Source organism: Nannospalax galili, unplaced genomic scaffold (assembly GCF_000622305.1).
Source record: "Nannospalax galili isolate Female #2095 unplaced genomic scaffold, S.galili_v1.0 scaffold127, whole genome shotgun sequence".
Classification (NCBI taxonomy): Eukaryota; Metazoa; Chordata; class Mammalia; order Rodentia; family Spalacidae; genus Nannospalax; species Nannospalax galili.
In genome coordinates, this window is record NW_008360326.1 from 8977989 (window position 1) to 8998196 (window position 20208).

Sequence of the window (20208 nt, forward strand, 5' to 3'; positions counted from 1 at the left end):
TTCCAAAATTACTTACTGAAAATGAGTACTTAGTTTTCTTTCATTTCTTGGTAATAAGCAGACAACTTTTAGGAACAAGAAGCTAAAAACACATCATCTTAGCAAATGATCAAAGGAAATTACATTTGCAGAAGGGTTGGCTTTGTTCCTTTTTTCTTCCCATCTTATTAATACATACATAAATGAGATGTTTTAAAGGGAAAAATAAGAATTTTCTTATTACCTCTTCTGTGACAATCAGTTTTTGGATTTCTCCCTTCGGCATTACCTGTTTATATACTGGAGCTTTTATCCTAAAATAATATTAAAGCAAAGTTACTCAAAATATTTGCTAATTACATCTTATGCTTGTAAATATAAAGTAAATATATTTTTAAATCAACAGAAGTAAGAAAATACGTTCAATTACAGTAAGTCAACTTGTGCTAGAATACTAAAAATAAGAAAACAAAAACTAGCAAACTTCTTAACATTTAAAATGATCTGAAAATGGCACAGAATACTCCACAGTAAAGGGTCTATCACTGCTGTCCCAGCAGAGACCACAAAACTACTAACTGAGCAATTGCTCAAGGAAGGCATAGGATTAGATAGTGTTTAAGTTTTATTGCATCCACGAGATGCTAAGCTTCTAAGAAAAGATAGAGTTTATTGAAAATATAGATTCCCCGGTTCTATCTGGATCTACTGAATCAGAAAAGTCAATATAAAAGCTTGGTAAATGGTGCATTTTGAAGGTACTTCGGGACAGTTCTTATCATTAGAAGTCAAGCACTAATGTTTTAAGGCTGCACTTCTAAACTTCCAGGTCAGCTGAGGAGTCTGTTAAAGCTTAGATCCTGACTCGATGGATCCTAGAGGCCGAGCCCACGAAATGCAGGATCCTTGTCCCTAAAATAAACACATCTAACTGTCTTGCATGGAAGCACTTGGGCAAACCCAAAAACTGAAACCACTTCAACCAAATGACCAATCACATTAAAAAAACCTACATTCACCCAAAGCTTTCATGATTTCAGAATCTAGGCCATCAACCAAAGTTACATGTTCTTCTGCAACTAAACAGGTAATATGCATGTAAACAAAACCTAAAATAATTACTTTTGATAACTATTTTTTCATCTCCTTCATCTTGCATATTTATTACCTGCTACATTTACTACACAAAGAGTTGGAAGACGCCTTAAAAATCTTCATTATACATTAGGAATCTAGAGAAGTTAGTTAACCTGCCCAAGATCATACAACCACCATAAGATACTCAAATTTTCCAATGAGAATTCTCTATTGCTGAGCTTCCTTATAGTTCTTAAGATAAAGACAAATACAATATTGCCATATCTGCTTTTTGTCACAAACTCTTAACACATCCAATGAACCATTCATTCCATTGGAATTCCTGAGAAAACCAGAGCCACACCCAGCTTCTACTCAAGGATTTTTTATGTAAACCCTAAGATCATGTATCCCTCCAGCTTTAAAATGTTTCCCAAATGAAAGGCAAGTAAATTGTGAAATGGCCACAATCTATGTGAATCTCATCGTCCAGTCAAGCCGTATGCTGATCTAAAGCTGTATTACCCTTGCAAGGTTTTTCATAGAAATTTAAAGCTAATTGCCAGTGACAACAGCAAGAAAAGGGAGAAGACAGTGAGCTTAGTGAGGGGTTTCATGAACACACTTCCTTACCTTTCTTTGAAGACTTGAAGTCCCCGAACCAATCCTTCCATACATAGGAGATCATATCTATTGGCAGGGACATCAATCTTGTAAAGAACAACATCGGAGGCCCCCTGTGCCTTGACATTACCTTGTTCCTTACTTATGATTTCCTTCTCAGAAGTCTAAAACAAGGCAAAAGTAATAAACTATAATATACATGTTCTTTTCTGCAACAATACCATAAAAATGTTAAATGTCAATCACAGCATATAGAAAAATACAGACTCTTCTTCTGATAACTAGCATCTTCAAGTCATTCCAGAACAGCTGGATCCATCTAAAGCAAGGGTCAGTAAACAACAGCCCACTAGACAAATCATGCACACCACCTGTTTTTACAAATGAAGCTTTACTGGAACACAGGCAAGCAGAATCATGTACATATTATCTGTTGCTACACACTGGAGCAACTGAGTAAGGGCAGACAATGTAACCTACAAAGCTGAAAACATTTACTATCTGCTGCTTTACACAGAAAGTTCTGCCATCCAAAGAAAACTGAAAACACTAGCAAAACACAGACAGCAACAAAAGGGTCAAAAAGGCACAGTCAAGCCACCAAATAAAAGAAGTAACACTTCTAGTGACTGACTGTTGAATCTCATGGAGAGTGGTAGAGTAACAGAGACCATCAGAAGTGTGGTGAGAATCAGGAGGGTTACAGATACAATGGGAAGCAATCTAGGGGCAGGGAAGTATTATGCAGCAAAACAAGGGAACCAGGAGGAAGAGATGATCACCACAGAAGTCACCTCTAGTGTCGCAGCAGAGCTCACAACACCTTCACTCCATCAAAGCAGAAAATAGGTGGGCTTTTTTCTTTCTTTCTTTCTTTTCTTTTTTTTTTTTTTTTTTTTTTTTTTTTTTGGTTTTTCTGAGACAGGGTCTCCCTGTATAGAACTCAATACGTAGACCAGACTGGCCTTGAACTCACAAACTCACAGAGATCCACCTGCCTCTGCCTCTGTCTCCCAAGTGCTGGTATGAAAGGCATGCACCACCACGCCCAGCATTTTATATACATTATTTTTATTTTATGTGTATGAGTGTATTGCCTGCATGTGTGCCAGTGCACCAGTGTCATACAATGTGTAAGATCCCCTGGAATTGGAGTTACAGATGGTTGTTAGCTGCCATGTAGGTGTTGGGAATCGAACCTGGGTCCCCTGCAAGAGTAGTTGGTACTCTTGAGCTATCTCTCAGTGCCCAGAGTGCTTTTTTTAAAGACAACCACTGCCAGGAAGTTGAATTCTATTCCCTGCATTTACTACTGTAGGGAACTGTAAACATAGTTAAGAAATTTTCAATTAAAATGATTAAACACTTGACCTTAGCCAAAGGTTGAGCAGTGATAAGAGTTAAATTCTAATTGTTACTGTTTCCCAGTATATGAAAATCCTATTTAACCAGAATCCCATCAATAACCTGCTAAAATGCCTGATGGAGCTCTATCAACACACCAAAAGATTTCTGTTTTACATGGTACCTTCCCACTGCACAATGACTAGTTCAAGGCACTGTCACATCAAGAATTACAATCTAGACGGGTGTGGTGGTGCACGCCTTTAATCCCAGCACTCAGGAGGTGGAGGTGGAGGCAGAGGCAGGCAAATCTGTGTGAGTTCAAGGTCAGCCTGATCTACACAGCAAGTTTCAGGACAGCTGGGGGCTACAAGGAGACTCTGTCTCAAAAAAAAAAAAAAAAAAAAAAAGACCAAAAAAATATTTACAATCTACTATGTAGGAAAGAACAGTCATCAAGATGGGGGCGGGGACACAGCACAGAGAAGGACAGTAAGAGAGCACAGAGGGCAGTAGGGGGAGCACATAGGAGGCACAGAGGACAGCATTGAGGGAGCACAGAGGGCAGTGAGGAGGCACAGAGGAAGACGCTGGGTGGGGGGGCACAGAGAAGGGCAGTGAGAGGGGCACACAGAGAAGGGCAGTGAGAGGGGCACACAGAGAAGGGTGGGGGGGCACAGAGGAGGGCAGTGAGAGGGGCACACAGAGAAGGGCAGTGAGAGGGGCACACAGAGAAGGGGGGGGGGGCACAGAGGAGGGCAGTGAGAGGGGCATACAGAGAAGGGGGGCACAGAGGAGGGCAGTGAGAGGGGCACACAGAGAAGGGGGCGCACAGAGGAGGGCAGTGGGGTAAATATGAACAAGGTCACAATGAACCCCTATCTCTATATGCTAGCCAAAAAATTAGAAAAGAAGAAAAGAATTATAATCTGCATTTACTGCGGGGCGGGGGACAGGACTACTCACTTTGGCCACTAAGAACTATGGATCCCTTTGCCCTTGAGAAACCACAGAAGTCCACACAGTGTTAGACTCTTCAAAGCTATTCCAGAATCTAAGACACACCTTCCCTAGAACCTCGAACTTAGGAGGCAAAATTTAAATTAAAGAAAATGACAAAGAGGAGGAAGAAGAAAGGAGAGGAAAGGAAAGGACAGGGGTAGAGAGAGGCCAGAAGAGAACTGGAACTTAAATACTGTGATTGAAGCAGTAATGAGATTAGTGCTTTTCTGTGACAAAAGCTCAAAGACAGCAGGTTTCAGACAAGCTCTAAATACAGTGGAAATAACATGGTAACCAAAGAAATGAAGCATCTGAACAAAAAATGGTTGAATACTTGTGCTGCATGTGCACACAGAGCTTCAATGTTGTTTTCAGACTCAATTCATGATAAGGCTCTATGTGAAAACTGACTGTCAGTGCTCGCTCACAGATCTTAGAAATCAAAGACCATACAAATTTCAGACCCAAAGGATCATATAAATCATACCAAATGTTTCTCAAATAAAAAAGAGGCCTGACAAGACAAGGTATGAGATCAGGAAGACAAGCAGTCCTCCCCAGAACACAGAAATCACCAAATGAATGGCCCAAGTCTAACTGTAAGGAGAAATGATAAAGCACAGTAAACTCTAAAACATTAGCTCATAGAATATCTTAAAAAAAAAATACATACAATTTCATCAAGTTCCAGTCCAAATTCAAAACACAGTTCATCAAATTCTTCATCAGCTAGGAAAAAAAAAGAGATTGATGTTTTAATCTGTTCAGCACAAATGAAAATTGCATATGAATCATATTTAATTACCTTACACTGAGCATACTATCAAATATCAGATACCACCATTTAAAACAAACAGAAGTTTTGCCAGAATATTTTCTTTAAAGCTAAAAAATGTGGCATAGTAGCGTGAAACACAGTAGGTCTACAAAAGCTGGATGTGTTCTCTGCTTCATTCCACTTGGCTTTGTTACCTGACAGCATTTTCAAGGCTTCCACATTATCAAAACCTGAACACAAACTAGCATCACCAATAGGCACCAGTGAAAAGCTACATAGATGTCTTAACATCCCTGACCCAGTGCAAAGGAGTAGGGCTCAGTGGTCAGAGGCCTCAGGTTCAATCCCTAGCACTAAAACAACAAAAGACTTGTCTGATCCAGATATCAAATTAAAACTATTAAAGGCTGATTACTCTGTACTAACATCAACCACAGAATTAGGTTACCAGTGCTGAGAAGTTTATATGGGCTCAGGAAAAATAAACAACAAAAAAACCACGTTAAGTAGAGATCAAATTAGAAAGTAGGCTACAATCACAGCTCCCATACAAAGGAATGCCACTAAGTTCTTGAACTTAACTCTCTGAGGTAGCCTGAAATTTGGTTTTAGATCCACAATAATCAGGGTTTTGAATTCTACCTCACTAGGACTGAGGGCTTGGCACATTATGTAAACTTTACCCATGCCCTCATCTGTAAAGCTTTTGCTGTCAGCTTTAGCATGGGACTACTGGAAAGGTGTAAATGTGATCAGGCAGACAAAGGACCTGGCACAACACCCTGAAACACAGTGGGTCTACAACAACGAATAGTTTTCTGCCTTCACTTGTTCTGTTATCTAATCCAGCATTTTCAGAGTCATATTATCAAACACTAAACACAAATGATAATTAACACTGTAATCTAGTGAAGAGCTAGAAGGCTTAAATTTCCTGATCCAGGGTCAGGGGTTGGCTTTAGTGGTAGAATGCATCCTTAGTATGTCAGAGGCCCTGGGTTCAATCCCCAACATCAAAATAAAAGACTTGCCTGGTCTCCATATCTAACTTCAATTCAATTTAACAAATATTTACTGCCATTATATGCCAAGCACTACACTAGATGGGCCAGGGCTGCAAAGATAAATCAATTACAATTCCTGTCTTAACTACTTCCTCCTCTAGCAAAGAATCCGCAAGGGTAAATACATTCAGTACAAGCTACAGGGTGGCACAAAGCTCCTCTTAGGTTCAGCTAAAACTATATAAAAGATGTCTTCATTAGCAGAGATTGGAGGGAGGGAATCAAGAGCTTGGCAAAGTTAGGAACTCTTAAGTAGTTCAACATGAATGAAGAATAAGGTTTGTGTTAGGAAGAAATAGGATACAAGGAGAAACACAGCTCATGACATGCCAAGGGACTTGCCCTGTCCTACCTGCAGGCAATGGGGGTTGAAGTGGTTTTCAGCCAGGTAAAACATGATTAGATTTGCAACATTTTTCATCCCCAGCCCTAGATCTGCATTTTGTTTCATTTTCTTGAAACAGGGTCTTACCAGGGCAGCCTGCAAACTGTGTGTGTGTGTGTGTGTGTGTGTGTGTGTGTGTGTGTGTGTGTGTAGCCCAAGCTGGCCTCGAACTCCAGATCCTCCTACTGACTCCTAAGTGCTACTACTGCAGGCATGAGTCACCAAGTCTGGTTCCCTACATCTGCACTTTAAACCCTGGTAGCAGGGTAGAAGATGGATTGCCATACAGTCTTCTACAGGAGTACAGATAAGGCAGGCATGGTGGCGCATGCCTTTAGTCCCAGCACTCAGGAGGCAGAGGCAGGTGGATCATTGTGAGTTCGAGGCCAACCTGGTCTACACAGTGCATTCCAAGCCACCTGGAGCCACAGGGAGACCCTGCCTCAAAAAAAAAAAAAAAAAAAAGTACAGGGAAATACAGAGAGGGGCGATTTAAACAACAGCATGCATAGGGATGAAGGAAAATGAGAAATGTTAGAGCAGAATGTGTAAGGCTCAAGGCAGGCTGATCACAGACAAATAGTGAGCAAGTGTCTAGCTTGCTGCCAGGTCTGCGGCTTAGAGGAAGAAGAAAGTGAAGCTATCATGAGCTTGGGCATGTAGTAACTGAGATATCCAGCCTCCAATGATCCTGCTTCCTCTTAGTCATGCCTGTGTGTGAACTTAAGTGTGATGTAACCCATATGAAAGGACTGGGAAGGAGATACTCCAGCTCAGTCAATCCTTGAGGTGACTGCAACCTAGTGAGGGACCCAGAGCCAGAACCACCAGCTCAATCTCTCTATGATCCCTGTCCTTCAGACACTATGAAGTAACAAAAGCCAAAAGCATATTGTTTTCTCATAAGAACTGGGATAATTTGTCAAGTAACAATAAATTACTAACATACACCTTAGTCTCTGTAAAGGGACCAATGCCATAGCCAAAACCATGCGGATGGTTTTGGATTCAGACAGCACTTAGGGCTATAAATGAAAACCTAAGGGCCTCAAAAGCACTATTAGTTGGGAGCCCTGCAGTCTTTAATTATGGTTCAGATGAAGGCAAGGAAGGAAGTGAGGTAGAAAGTAGAGGGCACCTTGTTATGTGCGGCAGAAACCTGATCAATACAGCTGCCGGCAGGTACCTGGATGGCAGAAAATGTACTCGACTAAGGGTCTGATTTTTTTTTTTTTTTGGTCTTTTTGAGACAGGGTCTCCCTGTATCCCCAGCTGGCCTGAACTTGCTATGTAGACCAGGCTGGACTCACAGAGATCTGCCTGCCTCTGCCTCCTGAGTGCTGGGACTAAAGGTGTCACCACCACACCTGGTGTAACTAAGACTTTTGACCACTGCTCAAAGAGTAGACTGTTTTTTTGTTGTCGTCTTGCTGCACATGTGAGAAAAGAGATAAATTACAGCAAGGGTTATTAAGCCAAAAAAAAAAAAAAAAAAAAGCCAGGATGATGAATGAAAAATGTTCAGCCTTTCAGAGGTAAAGCAATGTTAAAATTAAGGAATAAGTTCAAGGGGATCTCTGTGAGTTCAAGGCCAGTCTGGTTGGTTTACATAGCGAGCTCCAGGCCAGATCTTGTCTCAAAAAGACCAAAAAAAAAAGAAGTTGTAAGCAGACATCAATTCCAAGGCATAAGATAGAATCAAGGGAATGAGTGAAAAATCTTCAGTCAGAAAAGATCAAAGGCACAATTCAAACAAAAGGTACAACAGAGAAATGAAGGCTGTGCCTCACAAATCCAACTAATCAAAGAACAAGGCTTAATTAAGAGCACTGCAGGAGAAAGCCTGAAGTACCAAAACAGCCAATTTCAGAGATTTGGAGAGTCTATGGTTTTCAGTGAATAAAAAGTAATCCAGTAAAAATTCACTAAAGACCCAGAAAGTTTTTAGAAAAAACACAGAGGCAGACACAGGCAGCTTGAACTGAAAGGAACAGAAGCAGGACAAAAGGACGTCTCCGGGCCCCTAAAATTCTATTAGCAGGAAGTAGACTGAGAAAAGTAATCAGCTGTGAAGCACACACTTTCTAGGGATCACCCAGAGGGTGGAACCAAGAGCCTAGAGGGCAGGGCACAGAGCCACGGAGAATTATCCCAGGCCTGCGACCTAATCAAGACCATCCAGCAACTGCCATTCGATTTCAGAACTGTCATGGGCCAGTGACTCCTTTGTGAGCTCCATTTTCTCCCCCTTTAGTAGTCATCCTAGGCCTATTCCATGACAACATGCTAGATGTGAGATACCAATCTTAGTGCCTGAGCCTCTCAGGCGGAGTCTGCTGTGGTCAGGATGCTATGCTCAGAGAACTACATCCCAAGAACTTCAACCAGAACCGGATTCAGAGGATGAGCTTCTGTTGCAATAAGATGACACTTTGAGAGCAAGAGTACTTTGCATGTGGGAGAACAGGAACCATTTGAGGGTTGGTCTCTGGAGACTACGGCAGTCAGTCTCCAATAGCTCCCTGCTTATATGGATTCCTTTCACAGCAGGTCAGGACTGGTCTGTGTAACCAAGAGTATGTAAAAAAATATGGACTACCTCTTTTGAGAAACACTGAGGATTCTACCTGAGCACACTCCATTTATCTGCTCTCTCAGACGTCTCCCTCTAGGACAAATTAACATTTAGTAGGTAGTCCTACGAAAAAGCCAAGGTAGAAGGAACGGAAGCCTCTGGCCAAAACTCAGCCAAGTACCCAAGACCTGCCAACACTACAAAACCAAGCTGAAGCAGAGACTCCACCCACGGAGGTCTAGAATTGACTGCCGATCCGGGTGACAACTCAAGTGCAACCTGGTGAGACTCAGAACCAGGAACACCACTCCTCCATTTCCGACCATCAGAGAAAATGACAAATGATTTTAATTTTAAGATGCAAAATTTTCATGTGCTAATAGACGACTAGGTGGTAATAAACCAAATTGTATAGAACTATTAAACATATCTTCACTATGTTTTATTCCTTTAAGCTGAGTTTTATGAGTTTAGACGCAAGAGAGAACCAAAAATCAAACCATGACGACTTATTTCCTAAAATTAAATGGCACAGCTAAAACACTGTCTGCTGGCACAATGCAGAGACAGCTCTGGCAGTGCTGCCTAACGTATTAAGCCAGGACAGGCCAAACTGAAGAGCAGTGACAACAAATCAGCTCACAAGAAAATAAATGTCAAGAGGAGCATCGGAAGAGAAAGGAGCAGACCAAGACAAAACTCTGAAGGAAGCAACACACATGACCAGAGTAACAAACACTTGAGAGAAGGAAACTGGAAATAACAGTGGAGTTTCAGACAGAAGCCAACCCTTGGCAGAACTGGGAAAAAAAGAACATGCAACAGAAAATCACTAATGAAACACTATCTGAAAACAAGAATGAGGGGGTGTGGAAAAGAAAAGAAACAAGGGGAAGCCACACTATTTGGAAACCAGATGATTCGCTGAACATACTTTCAATTCCAACCTCCTCTTAACTGACACTTAAAAAGATTTCAAGAAAGAATACAATATAAGCCAATGACGTGTTATTTCTAACCCATTTGATGTACATATCAAAAACATCAATACTTATGATAAAAATTTTCCAAAGATCTAGTAGCTACTATAGACTGTAGGAGAGTCAACCTTATTTGACCACCACAATATGAAAGGGGGAAAAACGAGAGACAGCTAGAAAATGTGTTAAAACATCATCAGATAATAAAAAATAAGTTATAGATCACGCTGCTTTTTTTTAAAACCGAGACAATTCTTACTTTTCCTGAGACACAGACCTAGCTGGGAACTGATTATAAATATTTTAAATGTGCCTCACGCCGTCTTCTGCAGTTCAGATACATCATACGCCATTAGAGAGAATATGGTTTAGAAGGTGAAAAATATAAAAAACCCTATTATACAATAAAAGGTGATTAAGAAATAGAGCCAAGTCCCAAAGACAAAGTTATTTTCTCTACTTCTAAGAATATGGGACAGCTCCTGCTCACACCTATAATCTGAACACTTGGAAGGCAGGAGGACCACAAGTTCAAGGCCAGGCTGGGCCACCAGAGTAAGGGACTGTGTCAAATAACAACAACAACAACAAAAACACAAACATGAGAACGGAAGATTAACAGAGAATGAGTAATATCTAAAATTACAACTTTAGAGGAGTTTTTGAAAAGTTAACTTTATTTTCACAGTGGCAGCATTATCTTATGCTGGGGAGTTGAACCTCCTATTAAATCGAGTACAGCTTTGTTACCATCTTGGCTTCTCACACTAAAACAGAGCTCTCACGTATCACTTGTTTCAGCCTTTCTACAAGTTGATAATTACCGGCTACAGCAGATGTCACTACAACTACTACATCTGTGTGTTAAATGACCATTTCTTTTTCCCCCAGTGGTTTAGTTTTCAGAACTGAGTAACAGATGAAGTGTACCGCGAATAATAAGCCCACCGAATGGATCTTCATTCGGGTCTCAAATCACCATCAATGCTGTGCCAACACTGCACCTGGTTTCGTTTCCTAGAGAGCATTCGGCATTTCCTAGAAATTATTTTATTAATGTGCTGCTTGGTTACAATCTCTTTCATCAAAATGCGACCTTCGGGGTCACGTGCACAGCCAGACTGACTAAGGGGACCTCAGTCAACACCAAATAAAAAGAAAGCGGGGCGCGGGGGCACACGCTTGTAATCCCAGCACTCAAGAGGCTGAGGCCGGAAGACCGCGAGTTCTGCATAGTAAGCCCCAGTCTCAAAAACAAAAACGAACGCAGGCTATTCTCTCCATCTCAAACGTCTCCCATTCCCATTCCCTGACAACTGAGTTCCCACGGGGCTCTTAGTACACGGAACCGTCTACACGCGGAATGCAACAAGGGGCATCTTCCTATTCGGAAACTTGCACCAGTGTAGATGCTCCCCGTACGTAGTAGGTGCTCAGTCTCTGCAGGAACTACCCGGAGCGCAGGACGCGAGCGGGTAATGCAATGAAAGCGGCGGCGCGGCCGGTTTCCAGAAGCCACCGCAGCCCGACCACCAGCCCGCCCTGCAGCCCACTGCACTGCCGGGCCCGTCCCTGCAGGCCCCGGGGAGGCGCGGGGCGCGGGGCACACTCACTGTAGGTCCGGCCCAAGGCTTGGAAAAGCAGATCACGCTTCACGCTGACAGTCGGCATGGCGAGTGGGGCCCAGTGCGCCTGCGCGGGAGCCGCCGGCCCCACCGACCGAGGCGCGAAGGACCCGCGCTTCCTGTGTGGGCTGTCTAACACAAAGCCTGTCTAGTCCAACAATTTGAGCGCCCATTTTTCACCTAAATAAAAGAGAAATTCCATTCTGGATCAATCCATATACATTGTAATTTATACCCGAAAATCTTGGCTAAAAGACATAATTGGCTAAAATTGGCTCTACTCTGACAGGCATGGTGTGGACAGACACAGAAGGCCCGGATGCTACCAACCAGGAAAAGAGAGACGCCAAAGTAGGTGAGCAGAGTATTGAGAACGGAAGGGCTTCCGGGTTGAGAAGCTTTCCCTGAGGTTAGCCACGTGCAAAGCTTCCTGGAAGGAAGAAAGTGCTAATTAATACAAGTTTACACTTTCTGTTAACAGGCCTCAGTTTTTACTCCATTCTTTTTCTCTTGGCACTCTATAAGCTTTGAACTCAACAGCAACCCTTTACGACAGGCGTTGTTAGAGATCTCTTTTTTTAGATGAGAGACTAGGCTGTTGCAGCAGGACTGCACTGTCAAATGCTATTACCCCTCTGCTAGTTCTTTTTCTCTTGGCACTCTATTTTGTTTGAACTCAACAGCAACCCTTTACGACAGGCGTTGTTAGAGATCTCTTTTTTTAGATGAGAGACTAGGCTGTTGCAGCAGGACTGCACTGTCAAATGCTATTACCCCTCTGCTAGCGCTAGCAGATTCCCTCCTTAGACCAGCCTTGAGTGTATCAGTCCGCACAACTATCAGGACTTAAGCCCTGGAGCCTGTAAATGTTACTTTATATGGGATCGGGGTCTGTGTGGACTGAGGATTTTGAGACAGATTTTTCTGGATTGTCAGGTTGGGCCCTAAATGGCAGTCATATGTAGCCTTGATAAGAGGAAGGCAGTGTTTGGAGTAAGGTTGCCAGAAACCGAAAATATCAGAGGCCATCAGGTACCTATAGAAACAAGGGGATCCTCTCCTGGCTATGGAGCAGCCCTAGAAACACTTGGATTGGGGCCAGTGAAACTGCTTTTGGATTTTTTGGCTTCCAGAACTGTAAGAGAACAAATTTCTGTTTCTGTTTTGGTCTTGAGATGGGGGCCTCACTCTAATACAAGCAGGTCTGGAACTCAGTCTGTAGACCAGGCTGGCCTGGAACTCTCAGTGGTTCTTCTGCCTCGGCCTGTGTTGAGATTATATATAAAAACCACCACACCTGGCTCAAAATCTTATTTTCAGCATCCGTGGAAAATGAATAAACCAAAGTAGGTATTATCACAGTCCTCCTTTAAGACATAATGAAACTGAGGCACAAGCTGGGTGTCACCCAACCTGTAAGGCTGGGACACTGCTTCTTGGGGACAGGGGGAACCTACCCATGTTCATTTAGTATACAGTGAGGTCCTCCACTGCCCTGCACATGACGGGGCAGAAGCTGGCCAGATTTAGGCTAGCTGGACCTTTAATAAGCAGTTTTCTACTACATTAGTTTCTACTTCATGGCAAATCTGGAATATATAGCTTTCTGCCCAAAATTACTGCATGGTTTTTGTTTTGTGTTTTTTGGGGCTCATTTTGTTTTTGCTTTTTGAGGCAGGGTCTCTCTGTAGACCCAGCTGTCCTGGAACACACTATGTAGACCAGATTGGCCTCTATCTCACAGAGATCCGCCTGCCTTTGTCTCCCGAGTGCTGGGATTAAAAGCATGCACCACCACACCTGGCCAAAACTACTGCATGTTAGTGTATTCTGGGCAGTTCAGAGTTTTCTATTGCATAACATTAGTCCTTAAGATGAAGTGACACTGCATGTCTTACAGAACTACTGTAAGGATTAGAAATCATTCTCTTAAAGAACTAGTACCATTCTTGTGTTGTTGGTCCCAGGAATAGGACAGGGTCATCATTTTTATCTTCAAGTTGGTTTCCTGCTCATTTCAGGCTATTGGTGGGACATTCTGCTCCCATCTCTCATGTCGCCCAATTCATTGATTCTCCTTTTTCTGATTAAACACATTACAGCTACTGTGTACCTTCTTTGTGTACCTTCTTTGTGAAAACCTGTTAGAAAAGTCTAGTGGAAAAGACAAAAGTAGACCATGAATATTCCTCACAGATAGCATTAGCTGACTGGTAAGGAAAATGCTTGGAAAATACTGAGATAGTGTCATTGTTCATCTAACTTTGGAAGCAACCCAGAGCAGGAATGTTGTGGCAGTGTTTCTCATAAAAAGAGATCTGGGAATAAACCTGGAAAAACTCAATTCGTTAACAATTAAGGAAATGGGGGCTGGAGAGATGACTCCTTTTCTAGAGGTCCTGGGTTCAGTTCCCAGCACCCAAAGAGTGGCTAGCAACCATCTGGAACTCCAGTTCCAGGGGTTTCAACACCCTCTCCCAGCCACCTGAGGCACCAAGCATGCAATGGTACACTTACATACATGCAGGCAAAACTCATTATACATAAATTTGAAATAAAGTAAAATTTAAAAAATAGGTTTTTAAAGATTAAGGAAATGAGGGGCTGAAGAGATGGCTCAGCAACTAAGAACACTGACTTCTTGCAGAAGACCTAGCTTCAAATCCCAGCACTCACATGGCAGCTTAACTGTCCATAACTCCACTTCCAGGGGATCCAACAGCCTCTTCTGTCCTCCGCGGGCATTGTACAACATGGGTGCACTTACCTACATGCAGGCAATGCACACATACACATAAAATAAAATATTTTTTTAATTAAGGCAATGAAATAATGAAATGCACTTTCATATGTTTAGGCTGGTAAAAATGTGAAATTCTGGTAAGATCAGACTTTGTTCAAAATGTGGGAATTTAAAACAATACAATCACTTTGAAAAATGTGTCTTTACATAGGAAAATGGAATATGTGCAACCCTACAAACCATCAATTACGCTCCTAGGATTATTTACCAGAGAATCCAATATCCATTAATACTTAACAAATATATGGTTATGATCAATCATACAGTGGAACACCATGCAACTGTGAAAACAAAATGCTACTTGTATTAATGTGAACACATCTTAAATCATAATGTTGAAGAAGGTAACGTACGTGTGTGTGTGTGTGTGTGTGTGTGTGTGTGTGTAGATAGCATGGTGCTATTTATGTAAACATAAAATTATGTTAATGTTGGGAGCCATGCTTGACTTGAGCATAGTAGAAAAGAAGACTGCCACTTGAAGAGCTTCTCTACTCTTTGCTTCAGTGGTTTGAGTTGACAGGCTATGCCTTCTTGATTAATTGACTACCTTGGAAACATAACTAAAGAGTATTGTTTCAGTTCAAGGGCACCTGAGTTTCTCACCACTGTCTACTTGGTTTCTATATAAAAATCATAAATTCTAGTAGTTGTTAGGAGTGATCATGGGCAATACACATTGTATCCTAAAGATTGTAAACATTATGTATCTGTAACTATCATGTGAGTATTGGGTGATGGTGACATGATGCAGTTACGTGCTGCGTCCTTAGTTACTTTCTGTTAGTAATGTATCCTTGGTGATTCCTTGGTTACTTCTTAGATACTTGTGAACTGATTCGTATATAAGCTCTGTGTAACTCACAACATTAGATTCGTTTTATGAGTGTGCCTATGCTTGCTTGATTGGTAAGAGTCTTTCTTCAAATAAACTTTTTATAATAAAATCAAGACTCTTGTCTTGATTCCTGTCTTGTTGGAGCTCCAAGCCTGGCGGGCTTGGGGAGCTTCCAACAGGTTAACTTCTACTTTGAATCTGGAATGTCCTCCAAAGGACCTTGTGTTAAAGACATAAACCCACTTGGTGTTATTGAAAGGTGGTGAAAACTTTAAGAGGTGGGGAAGATTATTCCGACCACTGAGGCCTGTACTTAAAGAGGATTGTGGATCTCCATTCACGAAGTGGATGATTTTGCTTCCATCCTGATACACTTCCACAGCCTAAAACTGCAAGGTCAACTGATCATAGGCTGAAACATCCAAAACTGTGAACCAAAATAGCCCTTTTTTTTTAATGTTTTTGGATTTTTTTTTAAATTTGAGGTGTATGAGTGTATTGCCTGCATGTATGTGAGTGCACCCGTGCCATGCAATGCCACAGAGGTCAGAAGAGGGCTTCAGATTCCTCCGGAACTGGAACTAAGGACGGTTCGCGGCTGCCATATGGGTGCTGAGAATCAAACCCGGGTCCTCTGCAAGAGCAGTCAGTGCTCTTAACCACCGAGCCATCTCTCCAGCCCCCAAAATAGCCTTTTGTATAACCTGATTATCTCAGTCTTTGTTACAGTAATAGAAACCTAACACACTGCCTAAGACCTTATTTTCAGGAATGCATAAATAAAATGGCAAAACTAGGGAAAAATGATTATATCAACAAAATACAAACCAATTAGTTCTGAGTGGGATAGAAGGAATGTAGTCTGGGGAGGTTCCTATTAGTGTTTCCCAGAGAAATATAGGTGGATAGATGGATGATAGATGACAGATGATAGATAGATAGATGATCGATAGATGATAGATAGATGATAGATAGATGATATAGATGATAGATAGATAGATAGATAGATAGACAGACAGACAGACAGACAGACAGACAGATAGATAGATATTATAAAGTATTGGCCCATACCTATGGAGACTGAGAAGTTCTACAATCTGTTGTCTATAAGCTGGAGACCCAGGAAAGTAAATGAGCTGTCCTAAAGGTCTGAGAGCTCTAGAATTGATGGTATACATGCTGTATAATGGTTTCAGGACCAGAAACACTGAGGGCAGGAAAAGATGGATGTCTTAGCTCAGTCATTCAGAGAGTGACTTCACCCACCCTGCATCCACCTTTTTGTTCTAGCCAAGCCTTGGATAGGTTGAATGTGCCTACTCATTTTTGAAAGCACAATTTGCCTTTAGTCCACCAATGTAAAGGCTCATCTCTCTCAGAAACATTTGCACAACCAAAATAATGTTTGACCAGTCATTGAGGTAGCTTTTTAAAATAAATTTTTAAATTTTTTATTTATTTTTATTTTATGTGTATGCATGTTGTGATGGCTAATCCTGGGTGTCAACTTGATTGGATCTGGGATTAACTGAAATGAAAGAGGTCTTCTTGATTGGATCATCTAAAGCCGGAAGACATACCCTAAAGGCATTACCTTCTGATGGCAGCCGGTATAAAAGACCAAGGCAGAGGAGAATGCCAGGCTTCTTGCTGCTTGCCTTCTCTCTCGCTGGTGAGTTTAGTTTGTCTTTGCTGCTGTAGACTGAAGACTAGCTGATCTTTTGGAATTTGTCAGACCTTCAGCACCAGATTGAGACTACTGAGACATCCAGCCTTGTGGACTGAGCAACTACGGAGTCTCAGCCTCTCCAGTGTGGTGCAGCTATTGTTGGACTACTCAGACTCAGGTATCCTGTGAGCTAAGCTGATAAATTTCTATACATATATAATCATTCTACCAGTTCTGTTTCTTTGGAGAACCCTGACTAATACACCGACCTCTTCTGAGCCGCTAAAGCCTATATTCTTTTCAAGATCCTATATACTTTGGAAGGGTCTCAGATGGTGCCCCCTGGACGTGACACAGGTGCATCTGTCCACAGGGGCATTGAAGAGTCTCTCCATCTCTTTATATAAGTTCTGTTTAAACACCACAAGTCTCTGGACGACACCCTGATATGTTGTCCGCTCCCTAGAGTGGGCATGTGCCAAGAGTGGCCTCTGCCCTTTGCCAAAGGATGTTCAGTGTTAAAGGGTTGGCTCCTGATGCCCTGCACAGCAGCTCTCATTCCCCAACAGCAGCTGCCTGCCTGGGTCCTGTACTACCCTGGGGCCATTGTGCCCACCCCCTAATTGGGATGGATGACCCCCCAATGCTTTGTGTGTCTGCTTATTTAAATATAAACATATGAGATTCAAAAGATTCCTCTGTGTTCCACAGAATTCTGCTTGGGTTTGAGTTGACAGCAGACTGAGGCCTCTCCAACTTTTCCAGATAGAGAAAATGGAAGAAGGGAATTCCTTTGGATTCTGTAGGACAGCTGTCTAAGCTTTAAAAACAAGAGTTACAAACAATGTGGGGCAGGCGTAGTGGCCCATGCCTTTAGTCCCAGCACTCGGGAGGCAGAGGCAGGTCGATCTCTCTAAGTTCAAGGGCAGCCTGGTCTACAAGTGAGTTTCAGGCAAGCTGGGGCTACAGGGAGACCTGTCTCAAAAAGACAAAAAACAAACATCAACCCCCCCTCCCCGCCAAAAAAAAAAAAACAACAAAAAAAAAAAACCACAATGCGGAGCTGGAGAGATGTTGGCATCAGAACACTAGTTGGTCTTCCAGGGACCCAGATCCAGTTCCCAGCATCCACATGGTGACTAACAACCATTCATTCTCCAGTTCCAAGAGATCCTCTTTTAGCCTCTGCAGGGCACTGCATATATGTGGTTTACTTACATACATGCGGGCAAAACACTCACACACATAAAATAAAAATAATAAATATTTTTTAAAAATAAGCCGGGCACGGTGGTGCACGCCTTTAATGCCAGCACTGGGGAGGCAGAGGCAGGTGGTCCTCTGTGAGTTCAAGGCCAGCCTGGTCTACATAGGACAGCTGGAGCTCCAGGGAGACCCTGTCTCAAAGAGACCAAAAAAAAAATAATAATAATAATAAAAATAAAAACATGACAATGCAAAAACACCTGAGCCTAATAATGGTCATAACAAGCATTTTCCTGGCAATCTTGATGCTTACTTTCCCTCTACCGCGGCAAAGGCAAAACAATACCTACAATGGCATGACTTGAATGGACCTGTGGTACTGGCTAATCAATCATCGTGTTTCCAGGGACCACATACATAAGAAGCCTACTAAGTTTTTATTTGATCTGTATCAGCAGAAAAGCTCTAGGGTGAATGACAGGAAGTCAGTATTAGATCGTAGCAATAGAGAATCTCGTTCAGTCAACCAAGTTCCAGACTTGGGACAGTTTACAGACCCAGAGCCTCTTGAATGAAGGGAAGCCAGGGTGCCCTTGAGGAAGGACTTTGTCACAGTACCAAAGAGTTATGCTGTTCGCCTCTCACCCATCCTTCCCCAGAGGGACATGCGGCCTTTCACTAGAGTAACTGTACATTGGGGGAAAGGAAATAATCAGACATTCCACGGACTATTGGATACTGGTTCTGAGTTGACACTGATTCCAGGAGATCCTAAAAAGCATTGTGGCCCTCCAGTTAAAGTAGGGGCTTATGGAGGTCAGGTGATAAATGGAGTTTTGGCTGAAGTCTGACTGACAGTGGGTCCAGTGGGTCCCCGAACTCATCCTGTGGTTATTTCCCCAGTACCAGAATGTGTGATTGGGATAGATATACTTAGGGATTGGCAGAATCCCCACACTGGTTCCCTGACCTGTGGAGTGAGGGCTATTATGGTTGGAAAGGCCAAATGGAAACCACTGGAATTGCCTCTGCTAGGGAAACTAGTGAACCAAAACCAGTATTGCATCCCTGGAGGGACTGCAGAAATTAGTGCTACCATCAAGGATTTAAAAGATGCAAGGGTGGTGATCCCACCACATCTCCCTTTAACTTTCCTATTTGGTCTGTGCAGAAGGGTCATGGAGAATGACAGTTGACTATCGAAAACTTAATCAAGTAGTGACTCCAATTGCAGCTGCTGTACCAGATGTGGTTTCCTTACTCAAACAGATTAATATGTCTCCTGGTACCTGGTATGCAGCTATTGATTTGGCAAATGCTTTCTTCTCAATACTATTTTATAAAGACCACCAGAAGCAATTTGCTTTCAGCTGGCAAGGCCAACAGTATACCTTTACTGTCCTGCCTCAAGGGTATATTAACTCTCCAGCACTGTGCCATAACACTTGGTTCGAAGGGATCTTGATTGCCTGACTTCCACAAAATATCACACTGGTCCACTATATTGATGATGTTATGCTGGTTGGATCCAGTGAGCAGGAGGTAGCAGACAGTCTGGACTTGTTGGTTAAGCATATGCGCATGAGAGGATGGGAAATAAATCCAGCCAAAATTCAAGGGCCTTCTACCTCAGTGAAATTTCTAGGAGTTCAAGTGTGAAGCATGCAGAGACATTCCTTCTAAGGTGAAGAGTAAGTTGTTGCATTTGGCCCCTCCCTCCACTAAGAAATAAGCACAATGCTTGGTGGGCCTGTTTGGATTTTGAAAGCAGCACATTCCTCATCTAGGTGTATTACTATGACCCATATATCAAGCGACTCGGAAAGCAGCTACCTTTGAGTGGGGCCTAGAACAGGAAAGGGCCTTTCAACAGGTCCAGGCTGCTGTACAAGCTGCTCTGCCCCTTGGGTCATATGATCCAGCAGACCCGATGGTGCTTGAGGTATCAGTGGCAGATAAAGATGCTGTTTGGAGTCTCTGGTAGGCCCCCATAGAGGAATCACAGCAGAGGCCATTGGGATTTTGAAGTAAGGCTTTGCCTTCATCTGCAGACAACTATTCTCCCTTTGAGAGACAGCTCTTAGCCTGCTATTGGGCCTTAGTGGAAACTCAATGTTTTACAATGGGCCACCAAGTCACCATGCGACCAGAGCTGCCCATCATGAGCTGGGTGTTATCTGACCCCCCAACCCATAAAGTAGGCCATGCACAGCAACAATTCATTATCAAATGGAAGTGGTAGATACGTGAACGGGATTG

General features: G+C 42.5%; 1 protein-coding gene across 2 annotated transcripts in view; it reads right to left on the reverse strand.

Moving 5' to 3' along the window:
* Farsb (phenylalanyl-tRNA synthetase subunit beta) overlaps positions 1-11523 on the reverse strand; it is a 73596-nt gene extending 62073 nt beyond the window's left edge. Inside the window, exons 1-4 of one of the 2 annotated variants that reach the window (XM_008825813.2) lie at positions 11422-11523; positions 4700-4755; positions 1690-1844; positions 224-293 (exon numbers count right to left, since the gene is read on the reverse strand). In XM_008825813.2, coding sequence (XP_008824035.1) covers positions 224-293; positions 1690-1844; positions 4700-4755; positions 11422-11479 — 339 coding nt within the window. In that variant the 5' untranslated portion in view covers positions 11480-11523. The remainder of the gene's footprint in view (positions 1-223; positions 294-1689; positions 1845-4699; positions 4756-11421) is intronic. The other variant, XM_029559989.1, reaches the window with a different exon arrangement.
* Positions 11524-20208: the final 8685 nt, after the last annotated feature.